Raw genomic sequence first — 21221 nt, forward strand, 5'->3', positions numbered from 1 at the left:
TCCCCTGCCAAGCTTTCCTTCCCTTAGTATCCAATTTGTTACCTTTTTCGACTATCGGTTATCCTTTCTACCAGAATGTCTAACTCAAGATATTTCTCTGACCCACTATGCTACTACAAAGAGTAATGGAATCGATTAGCTGCTGGTAATTCGAAATCTGGAAGGCTCGTGCCACCAGCCTTCGTGAAAGCCGCGGCGATAACAGCTTTAGGACAAACACCACAAGTGAATTAAATGTCTTGTCAGTGGATGTGGCTGCGTCCTCTGTATTGCGCACCCAATATTGCCCAACCGACAATAATACTTGGCTAAATTTGGCGTTCCGTACTTGCGATGCTCAATTATCGCGTAAACTGTCGTTTAGGCACAGCTTGGCACAATTGGCGCAGCACTTCCACCCCGTTTATACCAGTGTCAGCCCCCAAAACAGCCTAAAAAAGTAGTAAACGATCTCCTTTGCAAAGGTTTGACTTTATTTTTTCTTTCTCTTTTCATGCGAATGGATTTATGTTCTTCCAAAGAGGAGGCAGGCAGGACGAGGGTCATCAACTTGGCGAGGTGTTATGTACACAGGGCAGGGCAGCAACACAGGACAATGCCAGGCTATAAAAAAAGGAAAGGGAAGAAAGGGAAGCAGCAACTCCTAGGACAGCTTCTTGGCCTTTTGATAGAGCGAGTCCACCACGCGACCCATGCTCTGAATGGTTTCCAGCGCTGCTTCGTACGTCTTGTCTACACTGGTCGTTTCGAAGATGATAAGCACACCTGTACCCTGATCCAGGATACCTGAGGAAAAAAAGGCATTGCTGTCAATACTGAGGAAGCCGCAAAAAGCATGATCCAATTAAAAAACAAAGATGACAGTACTAGTGGTATAGTTAGCGCACATGCAGAGAAAACTGTGCATGATATGGCTTGTGCCGGTCTAGACATCAGAATTTCATACCACACAGCTACGAGCAGACCAGTACTGTTGCACTGTTTACACACTGACCACAACACCTCAACACACATCTGAAGTCAACAATCCTAGTTTTCTTTCTACATGCCAGTAGTTACATATAAGAGAGCTCACCACTGAACTTCTTGTCCAGAATCATCTGCGATAACTTCTTCTCTACTTTTTCCTGTAAACAAGATCACAGGTGTGTTAAATGTGCAATCAGGACCTGTAACAACGAAATAGCACACAGATTCTCTGCTATGAGAGGTAGGTTTCTACTAAGCAGCAACATCAGAGTTTAGACTTCAAACCAGGTGCATTGTAATGCACAAACTAGGACGTGACTAAGAAGTTGAGAAAAATGCAAGGCACTTCATTTTTTTCACTATAACGTTCATGCATGAAATCTCCCTCGCTAACCAGACAAAGGAGCTAGCTATGTGACCTTTCTGCCAGCAATAAGGGCAGCGCCAAAAATATTGTACGCACCTACAATAACAAAATGCAGAAAGGCCAAGCCGATCAGTACCTTTTAGTGGGATACTCACTCATCAGAATACAGCACACGTATATAAACTACATTTGCAAAGCACATTTCCACATACATTTTGTGCCTGAACAAGTGATAACTATGTGACAAATTCTCAATGTCAAGTAACTCTATAATGACAATGGTTGTTGGTGATTCTCCTACCAACAGGAGGGAAAATTAGGTATTTTCAACATGAAAATGTGTTTGCCGTAAAGCTATTGCTCCCCATTGCAAATGCAGGGCTAGCAAAGAAAAACACTTCTCACTTTACTACCTAGAACGAAGTGTTTACATACTGTTGTCCTGATCATGTTACACACGTTCAGTACTTTGCATACCCACCCCTGCCACAGATTCATAAGCCTAGAGCATGTAAAAATGACCTGCCGGGATGGCGCAGTGGTTACGGCGTTCAACTACTGTTCCCAAGGACACGAGATCGAATCCCGGTCTCGGCGGCAGCTTTTCAATGGAGGCGAAAAGCAAGGCGCCCGTGTGCTGTGCGATGTCAGTGCACGTTAAAGAACCCCAGGTGGTTGAAATTTCTGGAGTCCTCCACTATGGCACCTCTCGTAGCCCGAGTTGCTTTGGGACGTTAAACCCCACAAACAAACCAACCAACCAGCATGTAGAAATAATAAAGAGCTGTAGTGTCACTGTGCTGACCATTTACAGCTCTGCATGGTATTTTTAAATGTCAGGACACAAGGCAGAGCTGTTTTTTGGAAATTTTTCATTAAGAACTGCGGTGGTCAGTTCTATAGAATTAGCCGCTGCCTATTATTAGTGATCAAAAATTTTCAGCACAAAAAAGACTCAGACGCAAGCACAATGAACAAACAAGAAAGGACAGGTGCTGGAAATAACAGCTTGAAGGGCTAGTTGGTGCTGCATAATAGGGAACCAAAGCTGGAGTTTGCTCCGCGACGCCAGCGCTCGGTTTTCCAGCGGAGCGGAGATGAACTACAAAACCTACGTGCATCCGCACCCGCGCTGCGCGCGGCTGTCTGCGGAGTTTGAGCAGCCCGCTCGCTCGGGAGCGTGTGCTACAGGCAGCCGCACGTGCACGCGGAGCGGGAGAACGAGAGTGAGGACGAGGGGGGATGGCCGTGCGTCTGTGCGCGCAAAGCCGGCGCTCTTTGCCAGTGGTGTTTCTTATTTTTGCTTTTTTCTGTGCCCCGGCTGACATAGAGGCTGGCTGGAGGCACGCTCTTTATCGGTGCTTTCGAAAGTGAGAAATTATGATTAATTGATCGCCGCGGACATTGTTTTCAAAGAGCGCTTGTTGGCAGGCTCAGAAAAAAAGATGAACGCGAATTCGGTACTTAAAGGCAGAGGCAAGCTACAGGTATTTTGAAGGACTTGAGGCGGCACCTATTGATGTCTCTTCCATGTTCAGAGAATGAAAGGTCCAGCCTTCTTGTTGAGAATTGATACGCGTGTACACAGCGACGAGTGCTTCGGGCGCTGGTTGGGGAGCTTCCTTTCCATTTGTGACTGCTCACTTGAAAAGGGCCTATTCAACTCTTTGGGGACAGACGTTTTAGGCGATGCTGCCGGCACCATGGTGTCTGCTTTCGACTCGTTTAGGACTCGTTCCCTACAAAGGCACAAAGCATGCCTCCTTACCCTTTGGTTCCTGCTGACAGCGGTCAGAGGGAGTTCGCTGCTGTGGCGGTGCCATCCGAAATCAATGACTTATCTACCTTTAACGATGAGAGGTTTCTTAACCACCTGGATCACTGACGAGAAGCCGAGGCACGCCATTTTTTCGGCAGTTTCCTCTCTCCGCGAGACGAAGAGCGAGGAAATGCCTGACGACTTTTCATGCAGGCGGGGCATCTCTCCAAGTAAACCTTTGTCTTCCTAATCCCTAGTTCAGTTATCTCCTCTAGCGAATGTGCAGTTTTGAGCTCCCGAAGCAGGATCGCGTATGAGGATAGAACGATTAACGTATGTGTTTTCCCTTTATAAGTGGCGAGTGATGGCATTAATGACATATATCTGTTTCTTGAGGCAGACTTGGTTCCGCGATGGCTGCTGCGGCACCGCCAGTTACAAACAGAGGTGCGAGATACGAGCGGTACGAGATACCTAAAAAAAAAACCGACAACCATCGTTTCAACACGAAAGAGAGAAAAACACTTTCACGAGTTTTGCGAAAAAGCGCGCCGTCACTTTTCCATTCCAGTTTTTTTTTTTTCTTGCCCCCTTTGTTGGAGCGCGACGGTGGCCAGAATGCGGCCGGAGGAGGAGAGAAACAACCGAGCGCGTGCGCGCAAACACGTGCTGGAAGCAGCGCGGAGCAGACGACAGCATGCTTTTCTATGCGGCGGGGAGCAGACGACGCGGCCGCACTGCGCGGAGGTTTTGACGGGGTCTCCATGGAGGGCACTGACGCACAGAGCGGCGCAGCGGCCCCTGGCCCAGGTTTTCCCCCTATACCCAGAAATGTGGCGCAACAAACACAAACACAAGTGCGTGTTGTGTCTCTTCGCTTGTATTTGTGTTTGTTGCGCCACATTTCTGGGTATTAGACAGGTGCTGGATCTGTTGTCTTGTTTGTTCCTTGAGCTTGTGTCTACTTCTTTTAAGGCGAAAACCTTTAATGGCACATGCTGTCGTGGACAAAATGTGTCCCACTTTTGCAGTGGCTCTAATTGGCCGAGGCGGGATGATGTCATAGAGGTCTCGACCAATCACAGAGCACCACCACAATATGTGCGAATGCGTGCCTTATATGGGCGTATATAATTAATGAATGTCTGATTAAATAATTACCACATAATACATAAATAAGCAATTAATAACTAATTAATTGATTTGGCAATCGATGAAATAATTACCCACTTCATGACTAATTAATTAATTTCTAACTAGTACCACTTGCACAGCAGAATGCAGCACTCAGGCTTTCGCCTTTTACTACTTTAGTCTCTAAAGTCCCTCAAAATTTTTTTGTGCTGGGAGTTGCTCACCATGGATTGCAACCAACTAGCCCGAACCACCATATTTGTCTATTATTAGATATCTAATAATGTTGCCAGTAAACCAAACTGTAACTAGGATAATCACTCATTAAAATTCATGCACAGCTGGTTTGTGCAACTCTTTAAGCATCAACTTAAGAGTAGACGCAATAGCGCCTTTAAAACCTCCTTTTATTTGCGAAGTTTTTCTATCAGTTCAAATCCTTATCGCAAACTAGCCACCAACTTGGCTAACAGATGGACGCTAAATGGAAAGCGAAATGGTACGACACCATCCTGAACGCTGCACAAAGAACAGCTGCGTCACTATCTTGACAAGAAACTGTGTGCATATTTTTTCTCAACATCGCACGTTGAAGCATGCCTGTCACTTTGGATGAGCTGTATGCGCTATCACGTAATAGGCCAGAATGGCTTCAGTGTATGACAGCAAGGTGGCGTGGCAAATGTGAGTACAAGGGACAGAGGACCACAAGCAGTCCCACCACATGTTCAACTCTTAACATGGTTTGACAGTGCTAGAGCTGTCAGCATGATCGCCTCGTCTCCGCTTGTGATATGCAACAAAAAAGCAAAAGGACTGACTTGCAGGGGCATGGCACATGGTCCACTATAACGAAAAACCATGAAAATTCCAGTTCGATATAGCATCGAGCAACCTTCCAGAAAACGCCAGCGACGCAAGAAGGGGAGTATATTTCATGGTTCTATGGCAACATGTGTGGTGATCACATTCTTACACTGTGATGAAGATAGAGGTGCCTCCACAGCCCACTAAGGCCAAATTGCAGCACAACCGTGTGCACTCTTTTTCTCTAGCTCAGAGCTTTCAACTGCGTCCCTTCCCCATTCTTCCTGCCCGCCCAACCAGTTTCTATGTTGTAGCAGAGGTGGCGCTGGCAGCGGCTGCCACAGTAGAGCTGTCAGCGTGGTCTCGCAGAATGTTGCTCTGCATTTATGAATTTGAATTAGGGGGTTTACTCACATTTCATCCAAATTTCACTTATACATCGTTAATTCGACCTCCATTAATTTGAAAGTTCCGATAACTCAAGTTAGGAACCTGGTACCATTACCAGCCGATAACCATGGAGTCTACAGCGTGGGACACTTGTTAATTCACTCAAGAGCACGGACAAATTAAGTTTCCAGTGAGATTAAAACAGAATCTGAAAATACAAAAAGAAAGTAATCTTAGCTGTTTGGTGAAAGGCGTCGGATTTGCACGTTCCTCTCTGCAACAAACCCCTTACCCACTCTGCATGTTGACAGCTACCGCGATCGCATGCCTAAATGAAGAAAGCCAGTGATAGTACCACTGAGCAAACTACAGCTTGGGTTCCCTATAGGAATTCCCAATTACAGAAATTGCTGTGAAACCAAGTTGGCAAAGCTCTCTGGACTATTGGTGGTGGCCCCTGCTGGGAAGGAGGGGCAACTCAGGAAACAGTGGTTTTCGAGTCACCACATTGCAGCTATTTGTTTATTTTGAGCTAAGCCACCAAACCGTAGCGAAATATGATGGCACAGCCCTTTGCATATCCCCTTCAGGCGCCAATTAAAGTTTTTGAAAGGAATTTTTTTTTTTTTTTGCACCAGGCATGATCAGTAGGCTATGCAGAATTCAAATATAAAAAAAATATACAAAAATATTTATATTTTGTTCGCGTCCACATATGTGGACATGGCGCCTCAAAGCTGCTACATGAATGAAAACAGTTTAGCATTTTCTGCATTTTCTAACTAATTATTAGGTATGAATAAATGTTTTCCTCTCAGAATACCTTGCGCTTTCAAGACTATGACACCTGCACAGCAGAAATAACGAAGTGCCGCGGCCACTTTAACAATTTCGGCATCAGGACACCGTGTCCACATTCGTGGACGCGAAACTTTGAAAGTCCACTGAAGAACTTTTTCAATGTCTAAGATAATGAAATCTGGCGTGTAACCTCTACATTCCCTTATTGACACCTTCATTACAAGAAATAGTATTATTAGGCATCGGTTTAGAAAGAGGCATGGAATAATTAGAGCTACTGATTTGTCCTGGCGTAAAAAGCTGCGACGTTCATCTTTGCTTGCTGTTTAGAAAAACATTTCGCTGTAGCAACAAGATATGGCGCCATGTACTCGACAGGGCGGGTCCAAATCTTACGGGTGCCAAATTCAAAGGCAGAAATTCGCACTCCGTGGAAAGATATAGGGAAATTTGGGTCTCGTCCACATATGTGGACCCAGCGCCTGAAGGGGATATGTATATAGTATATGACATATGTATATAGTATATGGGTGTTTCCACGTAAGATCGAACAAAGGATGGTCGTTTGACCTTTTATATTTACTTCAAAATGTTATATATGGTTGTCTGATGACTGGAAAGAAAAGACCGCCAATCGGTTTTGCTGTCAAATATTCTTTCGAGACACAGGGAATTAATAATGACGAAAAGGTGAAATGCTCGCTTTTCTTTGGTGTTTTGGCCAACTTTGGTTATGAATTACACAACATATGCTAATGTTAGGTAGCTGAAAACCGTCTTTTTATATATATCAATTAGTTATATGTGGTTTTATGGTACATAATCAACAGTGTCTATCAGTGGCTATTATGTGCCAAACACAAGGTTAGATGATCAGATGTCTAGGGTTATCATACTTATATTTGATTTAAAACATTGGCTTTCTTTAGAAATGTGCAAACAATCGAAAAATTGGCGAGTGCTTTTTCTCCTAAAAGCAATGCAGGGTGAAATGGAATGTGTTCCTTGTAAAATACAGTAAAAAATATTTTTTCCTGTGTTCTTCAAGTTGTGAGCATGAGATTAAAATATGATTAACTGTGAGCTTCTGTCCACACATTTCACACACAGGTTTGTCTTTTTTTGTTAGTAGGAAGTTATGGGTGATGTGTGTGTGACCTATGCATAGGCGACATAAAACATCTCGATGAATCGTTTCTGATGCTGACATGATTGCCATTTTCTTAAAATGGGCTTTATGGAGTGAAGCTTGTTTTCTGCTTCCCTTTCCCAAGCAGCCTGCCATTTATCTCTCAATTTCTTGCGTACTAACTTCATACAATCTCTGTGCGGCCTGTCTATTCGTTCTATTTGCCCATTTTATGCTCGCGCAGCACGTATATGGATGTTCACAGAGCAACAATAATTCCACACTATGTTCTCAGCATAGTTGTGTATCAAACCGACAAAGCTTATATTTATATAACATTTTTATAAAGATACCATCGCTCTAATTTCAAGAAAACAGAGAACAATGAGAACTGAGAACAATTAAAAAAAAACAAAACATTTCGATATTATTTAAACTTTGTCCATCTATTCTCCTCTACCTCAGCTTTCAGAGGCATTAAAAACATGTTGCATAATTTTGTTGCACTAGTAATAATGGCTATTTCAAGTGCACTGACCATTGGTAGCTTGATAGTGTCTGCAATATGGGACACCTGGACACGCGAGTAGGGCTCCACAATGCGGCACAGGTTCTGCTCCAGCATGCTGTCATACAGGGTGTCGAGGTGTGCTTGTATTATCGGGTCGTCCACCAGTTCATGCTCAAATTTCTTCAGTGCCTGCACAGCCGTGCATGGAAAGCAGTCAGCAGGCACAGACCACAATTCTGGCAAAAAATAAAGTCTGCTCGCATAGCCATAACAAACGTTTTGTTGGCAATACAGATAAGCACGCAGGTCCTAGCCTTTTCACTACCTTTCCCTCCCAACCGCAATACACGTCCCCAGATGCAAAAAAAATTTACGCTCTTATGAAATTGACTTTTTTATATCTATTTTTCAAGCATACTCTGAGAAAGGCTCCCCCAACTACAACAAAAGACAATATGAAGTTTTCTAGTAAAAGTTCTATGGGAAAAGTGAACACTTTGGTTTACCTTGCTTTACTCATAGGGTAACAAGGATGCAGGCATTCTTGGCAAAAATACTAGAAAGGCCTTTACACCTACCAAGTTAGGAATTCCAGAGAAGTTAAGTGCTTCTCTCAGTGGGCACAATCACCCACGATGCGAACGGTAACCGACACGTATAACTTAGTCTAAGCCAATAATGTTTCTGTAGCATGAATTACACTTCCAAATTCCATTGAAATTGAAATGGCAGCTGGAAAGCTGACGTGAGCAAGACTGAGAGAATGAAGAAAATAATGGCAGCTCCACGCACCTCCTGGAAGTCTGCAAGGGAGCGGCGGTGGCTGGCCTTGGCAACACTTTTCATGGCCTCTACCTGAGGGCCTGCATACCTTAACGCTAGCTTGCCCATCACAATGGACTGCACATCCTCGGGCAGGTTAAGCATGATCTTGGACAGCAGCATGTACTTGAGTGCTATGAGGGCCTGCATAAAAGAAGAAGAAGAAGAAAAAAAAAGAAGATTAAAACACTACCTAGCATGCATGTTGGCAATGACCACAGTTTCGTCGCCATTCCAGTTAGAAAGCTCCAGTGTCCAGCTTTTGATGGCTAAGAATACGTATCAGCTTTGCAGTCATTGGTCCAGAAGATCCAGAAAATTTCCTTCCTAAGCAATTCTTTGAGTAATTTGTTTCAATGCTGTAAGTAGTGTAATAAGGCAGGCATCAAAGAAATGGATTCTGAAACAAGGAGCTAACATGGGAGCTCTGAAAGTAGCATGGTTGAAGAACTCAGTGTAATATCTTTAGGACATGATGACAATATTTGATGTATTATGGCACATATGCCAATTCGAGTGATGGATTTAAAATTCACATGATCGTTTTACTCAGCTACACTCACTACAAGAAGGCTTAACATAGGGAAGATTCTCGGAAGTCTAAAGAAAAGATGTGGTTGATCAATGAATCTTATTTAGTTAAATGCATAAAGAAATTAAATAATTTGCATTAAAATTCAGAAGGATCACAAGCCTTACCCATGTTCAACCAGACAAAACAGAAGGAGCTGTAGCTTTTCAAGGCTGCAGTTCAGCACATCTAATGCTATCTATTTTTCGCCTCCAGGAAGGACAGAAGGTGCGAGAGTTTTTAGCAAGATCCTACCACAAAGTGGTGAGAATCATCACAGACAACAACGCCTTGATGCATAATCACTGCATCAAAATTAAAAACAGGAAGCTCTATTTGCAGTGATGTAATTTCCTGAAATCGCTTTGAAGCACCTTTTACAGCAGCCAAATGTGCCGTTTGGCACAGATGTATGGCTTACATTCCGGCATACAGCCTGCACGTTTTCCTTCAAATTTTGCTGATGCGACTTAAATACGGTCATATTGACAGGCCGACACATGCCATATTTTGCCATCTCTGCAACTATACTTAAAACGAAGACACGCGACTTGTAAAAGTTAGTGATTTTAGTGCACTGCAATCTGCTGACCAAGCTATTCTTCTGCTGCGGGGTACGTGTGCACACCTAGGGGCCATCTGAGCATGTGTGAACAGTTCCACTTCCCTTGCAGAAGCGATCTACCACAGTAGAACGTAGATTGCACTGTGCTAGAATTATGTAATCTCGCAATAGCCAGAATGAATGCTGCTTCAATCCAGTAAAATTCCATAAAGTTCAGATTTCAGTGTTGCACTCATAAGGCTTTGCAATGTTACACGTTTTTGTTTTAACTTGACCCTTCCCTGCAAGGGAAACAAGCTACGATGAAAAACTAAGTTGAGTGCGAATCAGGCAGCAGAGAGGCAGTTCGGCACAATAAAAAAAGAAGGGGAGGGCACTAACCCCTTAATTTGTGCCTCTATTATCGCATGTATTTTCATTAGCATAGATTCGTAAGGTGCCACATTGGAGAGACCGGCCGACATAGGACACAGATATAAACATCTGCATTAACCAAGTCATATGAATGCACCTGCATGGCTTAGGAGCAGCGTGCCTGACTCGGGATCAAGGGTCCAGAGTTCAATCCCCACTTGTCATTCCCACCTCCAAGAGAAGCCTGCCAAATCAGTCATATCATGGTCTCGTAATGCCACACAACCCACTGACCGATTAGAAGCCATCCATGCTACCTGCCAACTACCACCTGCCAGAGGCATGCTTGTAATTTTTCTCTCAATGTCGACGACGGGTTTGTCGCTCAATGGGAGCTTAATGCTTGCACGTTAACAAACCTTTCTTACTATATTGCTATGTGGTCATGGTCACAAAGGGTGGTGCTATGGGAAATGATCACGATGCATATCAGCACTGCTGCACTTTATCACAAAAGAGAGAAGTTAAAACAAAAGCATGAAAGGGCCATCATCATAAAGGGGAAAAAAAGTTGGGAATATTGATGAACACTGTTGCATCACGAGAATTTGAAACAAGCCCACGGGACAGAAAGCTAATGAACAAAATATCTACCTCTGGCCCATCTTTTCTTTAGCAGATGAATGATCCCAGTTCTCCATCTCCCTCCGGCAATACTTGTGCAAATAATCCCCACACCACTAGGACACGGTCTGCCAACTGACCTTGGGAGAGTCGACCGAGTCGTAGCACTCAAAAGCTTCATAAAAGTAGGAGAACGCTGTCTTGAAGTCCCGTTCATCAGCTGCATGCAGCACACCACTCTGCAGGTCGAGGGCTGCCTGCATCCGGGGTGGACAGTAGATGGCGTTGGCTGTTGTTCGGGCACTGGTAAGGGCAGCCCTGGCTTTGGGCAAATTGCTCAGTGCGTGGTACACTTTACTCTCCAGCAGCTGCACTTCCACCAGCAAATTCTTGTCATCGAGCTTCTTCAGTTCCTTCAGCAGACTGCTTCCTGCAACATGTTACAGGCTGTTTGCAGCAACTGCCTGGAACCAGTGGTGACAGGCATACATGCAGTCCCTCAAGCAAGCGGCTCTCATATTCCTCTTAGGCTCCCAGCTCATATTTCTTCGTTGATGATAGGCTCTTCAATGCCTATATCAGATCTCGCATTGCACGAACTAACCAAAGGTCACTTCTATTAAGGAGCAAATCTCAGCCAATCAAGGCAATTTTATGCACAATGCCACTACTCACAGCGCTTTTCTTTTTTCCAGGACACCTACTTTTGATGGGCAGTACACAATGGTAGCAATCACCACCACCACCATGTGCCAAACCATCAGTGCGAAGACAGGGGCCAGTTTGTTTTACACCATGGCTACTGCTTGCTGCAACTCTAGTGATGTCACGAGAAAGCAGACATTCTTTGATGTCTCTTTTGTGTGTGTGTGTGCCATCAGTAGTTGCAGCGCGCGTGATCATGAGCTTAATGATGCTTAATACATTCACTGTACAACAAAGGTTTCTTCCCCTTGACCCTATCATGTGACAGACCACCTTATTGCCACTAGCTTTCCAACCTCACCCTCTGCCATGTCTGCCTTCCCTTGAAATCCCCTTCTTTACTCTAAAGGCCCATCACATTACATGCCTAGCAAATACCCTTCTTCAATTTTATCATTAAAAATGTGATAGTGTTAAATGCCTCTTTCTACAGAAGACACAAGGTTGTCGACGTTATGAGCAAACAACAACATGCCCCTGGAGGATGGTAGCTGGCAGGCTACATGGTCAGTCACTGATCAGTCAGCGGGTTGTGTGATGTCACAAGACCCCGACATGGCAGAAGCCAACACAGGCAGCTCCTTTGAGATTAGTGGGCAAGATGGAAACCAAACCCTCCTGGACCCTTGGATGTCAGGTCAGACACGCCCCTCCTAGGCCATGCAGATACATTCGCATAGCTTGGTTAAAGTGGGGCATGGTATCTATGTCGAATGGTCTTTCTAATAATGCTAATAAGTATGTGGGAGACAACAGACACACAAATACAAGGGATTAGCGATTAAGTGGGTGGATTAAACATGCACTGATGCAAACGAGGGTCCACAAGGGTAGCCACAGACGGAGCCGTTGCACTGCCATATGACGCCCTCAAAAGAAGAGCTTAATAGTCTTTAAACTTTTATTCCCTAACCCACTCTGCCCACACAGCACAATTCTAGAAATGTGACAGCATTAAAAATGTAGTAAATGTTGCCTGCTTACCTAGCTGAAGAGCTTCTGTGTAACGTCCCGTGTCATAGAACAATGCTATAAGCCGAGCCTGCAATAAGATACTAGCAGGTCAGTTCAAAGGGTTTCCCAGCTTTTGAGAATCACAGCGCTATGCTTTTCTTGTGCCATTTCAATTTAAATTCTAACACTGTCGCTACCAATTCCAAGAACCAGCAACAAAAACATAAGCTGAACAGTGAAAAAAGCATGTGCAACAGCCTCACCAGCGAAACTGCATCATATATGTACCAGCAAACTTTGCATTAACCTGTTGATGAAGCTACACACAGTGCATTAAACATCAAACCTTAATCACAATGAAAGGCATTTCCATGTGTGCGTGTATGTCTGGCTGCTGATTAATGAATGCACCTAGGAGTGATTAAGCCAATTTTCTCCTAATTCTAGACATGAGACAATATGCACATTTTGTCTGTGTTAATCCTGAAGGAAATGAAGTAAAAAACAGAGAAGGAATGCACCTCTAGTGACTGCCGAAGGAAAGTCCTCTTCTCACGCTGAGCCCAGTCGATGCACTCCTTACACAGTTCCACCTGTGCAAGAGGCAATGAGGGGTCAAATCAGACACTGCTCCTTTGCACCTAGCCATAGGCACCAGCCAGTGCAGACACATTAACAATGCCAGAAGAGAGGAGAAATTCTTTTAGCTGAAAAGTGAAGAGGTTGTATAAGCAGTTGCATCACTGTGCAAGTGGCACTAATACACGAACATCTGCGATAATTTTAGAGCTCTTGTGTAAACCACAAATCAATAAATAAGAGCGCAACAGATGACTCTCGACACCTTAATCCTGTGCTCTGCAAAATGCAGTCCCGCTGCACACAAGCAGTAGAGTGGCGGGAAGCTCACCTCAAGACCTGTGCCAGCCTCCATGTCTAGAAACATGTCAACAAGCGCCCGGACCAACTTGGCCGCTTTAGCTTTACTGATCATGTTGAGGAATGGGCGTGTTGACTTGATCAGGTTCCCAAGCTCTGAGATGAAAACAGGGAGATTCGTTGGCTAAAGAGATCCACTCATTACAATATCAAAACAAGCATTTAAGGACAAGAAGGTCAGAGACATCTCTACGCAGAGGTAAAGTAAAATGAACCAATAATTAACACACACATCCATGCACACACGAGCCAATCACTGCTCATTACCTTTTGCCTTGCCTTCTTTCTTGAGCTTTTGGGCATGGTCCAGGATGCTCTGTACTCTGTCCTGCGCATCCTCTTCCTCCTCAGCCGACTCGTCAGGCGCTGCTTCAAATCAACAACAGGCGCTGCATCAGTCACAGACTGAGCTATTCTCACAAATAGACTCAGACAGAGAACTTAACACAGTCTAACCAGGAAGGGATATTATTATTAGAAAAGACAAAAGCAAGAAAAGTGCACTCACTATCTTTGTTCAGAAAATGTCACCGTAGAAGTGAGAAAGTACACAACATGGTACATACTTAGCCTTGAAAAACCAAAACAAAGTCTACAATGTTAGCCTTTTCTTGCCTTTCCATTCCCATAGCCATTTCATCCTCCAAAAACATTGTGCTTGTGTATCAACAGCTGTAGCAACATTTTCACAAAGGCAAAATGCGTATGTCACTTAAGTTCCCAGATTTGTGAACATGTTCATGGAATTTCGGGGCTCTGAACTCGGGAATAAGTCTCATAAACTGCCCCTTCCAAAAACTTGCGTAATTGCAAAATGGGGGCACTTTGCTTTTGAAAGAGTTTTTTATGGAACCTTATGAAAGTTCACAGGAACATGAGAACAGTTTACTGCATCAAGAATTCCTTCCCTAAATGATTTTTATTACTGTGGGGCTCAATTGCACATTTCTGTTTCTATTTGCTCTTCTTGGCAATCAATTACTTACTCCTTTACTGAGATGTCATGTTTACCCTGTTCTATATTTCAGACTGCCATAAATGCCATTGTTCAAAATTATCTATATGAGGCTACACACTGTTTTAGTGCCCCAGGTTTATCACAGCATGACAAATCTTGTCTTAAAGAAACGAAAGCACTTCAGGTACCAGCGCAGCAGCATTCATAAAATAGGCTACTAGTGAAACTGCAGAGGTAATACTTGAAAATTTCATCACAATATAAAACACTCTGAACAAGAAGATGGTAACTACTGGAGCTGGTTAGCAGCATAAATGCTCTCGCTACAAAGATATCACAGAGTACAATTTGATAAGCCTTAGTTTAAGACCTGACCAATGCTCGTGACCTTAACTTAAGCAGTTGTCATCCAGCACAAAAAAAAAGAAAAAGAAAAACGCTACTAAAATGCGTGCCGCCTACTACAAGAGAAAATTACCGCTATGCATGGCGCGATAAATGTCAACCATAGCAAATGAAGGCTCGCAACAAAATACGTTCCGACGTCTACACACGCAGTCTTAAGCGGCAATGCCAGCAGCAAAGTTATAGCAGAAGCGCACGGTTCGGGTGGATGGTTGCGCAACCCCTCCGCCCCGGAATAAACATTCGCGCCACAGGCCCAGCCACTGACGACGTCACCGTGACAGGCACATTCACACGGTTCCATTAAAACGAGGACGTCAATGACCATCACCGGTCAAGTTTCGGGCAGTGCGACGAGCGCTCCCTGTGCATCACTCTACCGTCAGCGCTAAGCACCGACAGCACTGCACGCTACGCAAACCAACAACTGCCAAACCATGAAATCTGGTTTACAGCGACCACTTGAGTGAATGTATGGAAACTTTGATGCGGAAAATGTTTGCTAACAACGCAATGAAAACGCCGGTATGGTACACCGGACCCTACGAGCTTCTCTGCCAGGTGTTCATTTATGAGTTCTGTGCAAGCGCTACAATGCATAGTTTTAATTTTTTTTTTTTTTTTTAGAGAAATAAAGAAAAAAATAAACAAACAAAAAGACGCAACGCGCAGCGCTCGCCGTTAGCAATCAACTAGACTTCCGAGGAACGTCGGGGAGCAACCAATACGCGAAGCAATAGCTAGCAATAAGGCTAGCTTTTCTTTCCACCGTACGTACAGCTCGATTTTTGAGGCGACTTAAAAAGCAGATGCATCACAGAGGCTGTGCGCTACTCACTAGAAAGGTTCGCCGGCGGTGTGCTCCAACACCACTGAAAACAGCAACTCATGCTCCCCACGGACCACTATTACAGCGTATGATCAGCGTTGTCAAACTTTACTCAGCGTAAGCTTCGATAAATGACATCCTCAATCGCTTTCTTAGCCTACCAGAACAACTGTAGAGACTGTAAAAATCCCATAAACGGCGATCGGCTACGGGAACTAAGAGGCAGGGCGCCGCACACGAACAGACGGTTAGGCCTACAACCAGGGCGATTCACATTGGTTGAATTAGTTTAGACACACCTGAAACCACTCGAACACCAAAAAATATCTCTAGATTACAATAAAAATACTGTTCCACTTACCTGACGGCCTGTACGGCGAGCGGTCACTTTGTTTATCTAAATTTATCGTCACTCGAGATCGCTCTACAACTGCTGCCGCGGCCATGTTGGCAATAAACTCTCGCAAAAGTTCGCCTCATCCGTTAAAACTCGTGACATGCTTGTTGGACGCGGTGATAAAACGATAGTCGCTTTCATTCCACTCTAATCAAAGAAGATTCATAATCTTACTTTATTTTTTTTCCTTTTAGGCCAAGTTTTTTTTTAACTTTAACTTAGAAAATGTAAGTTTTGAATCAAGTGATTCTGCAGTCTTTAATTCTCCTGAGAGATGGCGCGATAGTCGCTAGTTGTAAACAATGCCATCATCAGCCAGTTTGGCGGTTTGTTTCAAAGATGTCAATGTAGTTTCAACAAACTTTACCTATTGCGATGCTGCCTGTGGGCTAGAGGGGGCCGCGGTCATAGCAGTGGTAGATGGGAGCCACTCCCAGAAAGTAATTGGATCTATTAATACGCGTAACGCTTTAATAGCTGAAGAGGCTGCTATAGCGCTAGCATGTACACGCACTAAAGCCAGAACTATCCTTTCAGATAATAAGGTGGCTGTTAGGAACTTCGGCAAAGGCCTAATGTCCAAGCAGGCGGCTAGTCTACTGAGAAAGCACCCGCTAAACCGGGAGGTTTCAGTCATCTGGGTTCCAGCTCACGAGGGTCTACCAGGCAACGAAGCTGCCCATCGCCTCGCTCGAGATGTATACACCCGAGCGGCCATAGAGACCCCACTACCCGAAGACAAAGACCCCCTCATCACCTACAAGGAGCTCTCTGAGCCCTCCAGACTAATCATAAGGATCTATACACCACCAGGTAGGTCCCTAATACCCTCAGAATGCAAGGCCTGGCGAAAAATTCACGCCAATCGTTTCTTTTCTCGTGTTACTATTCATAATGAGCTAGTTGACAGGGGACCCAGAGGCTTGCAATCTCTGCAACGTACCTCTGAGTCAAAATCACTGCATCTGACAATGCCCCGATTCTCCGGGAGCTAAAGAAACTGATTCCCTTGATCAAATTACCTAGGAGTCCTACATCCGCAGCCCAGATGTGGATGAACGAAAGATCGTCCTATGCCTGGTGGAGGAGGCTTACTCCAAGACCTTCTCTGCGGCCACGGCGCAGGAGAGCCGGCAAGGAGACCCTCCCCTTGGCTGAGCCCCTTCCCCGAGGTCCATGTCGGTGTAAAGAAAGTCTTCTCACTCACTCACTCACTCACTCGCTCACTCACTCACTCACTCACTCACTCACTCACTCACTCACTCACTCACTCACTCACTCACTCACTCACTCACTCACTCACTCACTCACTCACATCCTTAATTGGTTTCAACTCTTCGAGGGAGCGCACAAGTGAGTATCGGTGTTTTTCCTGCGACACAAACCGCAAGCATTCGTCTCGGGCTCATGGCTCGCCGCGGTGGTTCGTTTTTAGAAACTGTTGAGCCAGCGCAAGGAAATATAACCCAAACCACGGCCGGTCTCGAGGCGCGCGCTCTCGCCCAAACTTGACGAGCACATGGTAAATTCAGCCTTGTAGGTGCCAGGATGCGAATCGTATTGTCCGCTCTTTATTTCTTGAACGAATCACACGTGTACTTGCGCAGTGAAAATCTTGTATTTGTATAACTTACTTACACATATATGTTACCTATTCTGTTTTTCATTTCTGTGCGCCCCACCCCTTATGTAATACCCTCTAATGAGGGTCTTTAAGGTATTAGTGTGAAGTGAAGTGAAGTGAAGTGAAGTGAAGTGAAGTGAATAACGAGCCCGACAGCGTGTATTCAAGTAATTTCTCCAAACCAGGCGGTAATTGGACTGGTTTCCACCCCATCCCCCTCCTTACACTCACAAATATGCTAGACGGGATGATTCCGATTCTGCGATCATTGCCTTTCCATGTCCGACATGGAGTGAGCTCTATGTGCATGAAAAAGAGAGCGATGAGGCGGCGCAGCGAAGGCGACTGTGGAACGTCCGCTCCGTGGCTTTGCAACTTCTATGCCACTCCGCGGTTTCATAAGCACCCCCGTAACCTGCGCTCTCTGAAAAACTCACTCACTCACTCGTTAGCAAGGACAGAGCAAATATTTTCCCTGCGGTATAGTGGTGTAGTGGCGGCGGTGTATGGCCAAAAAGCCTGCGCGTTTGCGGAGGTGAAGACAGCGCACTCCGGCTTACACTCGCGTACACTATCCCTGGTTCTTATAAACTATGCAAGTTAGCATAAGTGCCACGAGTGATGTCGCACCTGAACTAAACCTTCTCTATCCGCCAACCTCGCTTGCATCGGCCCCATTTCGCCGGGCTCAGCAAAATATATATAAACTCGCGCATTTGAAGTCCTGAGCCGACTGAGACGCCGAGCCTGCAGCGTGGATGGGATTCTAGAAAATTTGTGAATTTACACCTTGTCTCAGACCGTCTATAGAATGTGCTTTTTCCGCAGCGAGAACTGCCATGAGGTAAAGTAAGCTCGCTGGTCAAGGGTGTGATGAAACATGTATTTTTCTTCAACGTACTATAAATGTAGTATATCTGCCCCTTGGAGATAAACCTTCTTGGGGAATACCGCGCCTCCTCCTCATTTCTTTTCACTAAAAGAGCTCAAGCAACGCATCGCGTAAGAGGATACCCTTCGGGGGCATCGTACGACATGATTTAAAATTCCTTAATGGAAATTTGCTGCTTTTTATAATGGTTTCAGCTGCTTCCAGAAAGACGCCTTGTGGTTTACCGCTGACTCAAATGGCCCCATATAGAGAACTGACTGGTTTTTTGCGGGATCTATACTGGTCCCAGAAGGAAGCCTGCTGGTTCATATGGTCCCAATATGGTAGCAACTGGTCTTTTGCTGAGCTTCAGCCATGAATCGGCAAATGGTAGGGAATTAGTCGGCACCCAATGCTCGGTAGCTAAACATGGCTCAAAGTAGGGCTGCAACATCTAGACAACGTTACAGACTGCCATTTGAAACTATTCGGACAAGGTTTTGCTTTCCTTAGATACAGTGTCTGCAATGTTGACCTTTGGTCTTAGCCCTCTATGTCAACAGCCGATGGTCGGCCGGGGTAAAGCCAATCGCCAAATCCAGCCTAGGTACATCATTGTTGACCTAGCCTGAGCCAAGGTCGGTCTGGATGTCTGTCGACGTCGGACCAACCATATATGGCCGCAGGGTAGTTTTTCATTTGGGTTCCAGAAGGAGTCGATGCTTCGCTGCTGGTTGAAATGGTCTCATTAGGGCAGTAACTGGTCTTGTGCTGGGCTCTTCTTGTCCCAGAATGAAGCCTTCTGCAGTCTGCTGATGACATTTTTTGCTGTTCAATTAAGAGCTTTTTTTTCGTTGTTTTGCTGTAAATGTAATGATGTTTTTAATTGACAAAATTTCTCACTCATTTTCTTTTTATCCTGCTAAATGTGCGTGAAACTGATCAAGCTTGCCAAATTGAAAGCCATGTGTTCTCAGTAGGCAGTGCTTGTGATTGTGGTTGGTGGGGTTTAACGTCCCAAAGCGACTCATATAAGAGCTCTGATCGACACGGGAGCGAACGTCTCCATTATGAATGCCCGTCTCCGCCGTCGCTATAAGGAAAGTGGTCTGTCCCCCATGCTGTTGTCCGTGTCGCTGATGGTGGTACTCCTGCTGTCGTTGTAATGTGTATAGCTCGTTTGCCAATCGCCGGCCGTCATAATTCTGTTCTCTTCATTGTCCTTGAACACTGCCCCCATGAACTAATCCTCGGCCTTGACTTTTTATCTGAACATTCTGCCCTCATTGAATGTGCCACAAGTGTTGCTTAGCTCGACTACCTTTTACGGAGGAGCCGCCGGATCCAGTTGTGCACCGCCTATGTACTGTCGATTTTCTCCGCCTGCGGATCCGGAAGCCGTCACCTATGTATCGTTCTTGTGCGTCCCACCATGTCCCCGATGGTCGGTACATCGTTATGATCCAGCCCTGTCTCTCTCGCACGGAACGTTGCCCTTACGCATGCAGTGGTCACTATGTTTGCCAATCAAGTGTCCCTTTCGGCCCTCAACTTTGCATCGCACGTTCAGCCCTTTCCCCAAGGCATGTCGTTCGCCACGCTGTGCCCTGCTTCCGAATGCGCTGTATCAGCAGTTACAGGTTTTATCGATGCTTCTGGTGTCCGCCCAGATCCTGCTAAACTTCAAGCTATCAAGGTCTTCCCTCTGCCTCGATCTTCTACGGATTTTTGTCGGCTTGTGCTCCTATTTCCGACTTCTCATCAAAAATTTTTTGCTGCCATCGCCCGTCCTCTCATCGACCTCCTTAAGAAAGAAACCCCTTTTACTTGGGGCCCTGCTCAACAAAACGCATTTACTTCACAGATCCACTTGCTCACTTCACCACCTGTATTGGCCCATTTCGACCTGTCGGCTCCAACAGAAGTTCGCACAGATGCCAGCGGATATGGTATCGGCAAACGTTGGTATCGGCGCCGTGCTAGCCCAATGTCATCAAAATTAAGGCCGTGTAATCGCATATGCCTGCCGCCTTCTTTCCACTGCCGAGCGCAATTATTCCATTTCAGAGCGCGAGTGCCTAGCCCTTGTTTGGGCTGTGTCGAAATATATCTGTTTGGCCTCTCTTTCTTGGTTGTGACTGACCACCAAGCTCTTTGATGACTTTCTTCACTGAAGAACCTCACAGGCCGACTTAGTATTCAGGTATCGCGCCTCCAAGAGTATTCTTACACCGTTCAGGGCGTTTGCATCAAGACGCTGACTGCCTATCTCGTCACCCTGTGGAACCGCCAGATCCTGGAGACAATGATATCTGCCCTCGCTTGTTCGCTATCTCTGATCTACTTAACATCGCGGACGAGCAGCGGCAAAACTGCCCCTTGCGTCCACTAATCGATCGCCTCAGCGGTGCCACCTCAGACCCTTCACTCAAACACTTTGTTCTTCGCGATGACATATAGCCTCAGAAAGTCAGCTCTATAAACGCTGGAACATTCTGCAGTCTCTGTACTCGTTTTGGAAACAAATAGCAAGAAAGTTTCGCAATGATTTCATAGCACTCAAAACAAGTAACTCCACGATCAGCAGAGGACTTTATTTTTGGCTCTAGAATTGATTTAAGCTCAATAAATACGTAAACTGTATCGAGTATGAAAGTATTTATTAAAATATGCAAGTTTCGAGAAAAACTTTGACAAATGTCACAAAAAAAATCATCAAAATTATCAAGGCTTCAA

General features: G+C 45.1%; 1 protein-coding gene across 2 annotated transcripts; it reads right to left on the reverse strand.

The window, feature by feature from the left end:
- Positions 1–452: 452 nt before the first annotated feature.
- Rpn6 (regulatory particle non-ATPase 6) lies at positions 453–16100 on the reverse strand. Of its 2 annotated transcripts, none has more exons than XM_084593824.1 (10): positions 15955–16100; positions 13669–13767; positions 13373–13497; positions 12984–13055; positions 12493–12550; positions 10944–11233; positions 8660–8833; positions 7895–8056; positions 1076–1127; positions 453–786 (listed from the first exon to the last, which is right to left on the reverse strand). In XM_084593824.1, the coding sequence occupies exons 1-10, from the start codon at positions 16037–16039 to the stop codon at positions 644–646; spliced, it is 1260 nt and encodes a 419-aa protein (XP_084449950.1). In that variant the 5' UTR covers positions 16040–16100; the 3' UTR covers positions 453–643. The 2 variants fall into 2 exon arrangements, with proteins under 2 accessions (XP_084449950.1, XP_084449949.1); XM_084593823.1 differs by having other exon boundaries at positions 13669–13770.
- Between the last annotated feature and the right edge of the window lie 5121 nt (positions 16101–21221).

Source organism: Amblyomma maculatum, chromosome 2 (genome assembly GCF_055883805.1).
Source record: "Amblyomma maculatum isolate TAMU_Amacu chromosome 2, ASM5588380v1, whole genome shotgun sequence".
Taxonomy (NCBI): Eukaryota; Metazoa; Arthropoda; class Arachnida; order Ixodida; family Ixodidae; genus Amblyomma; species Amblyomma maculatum.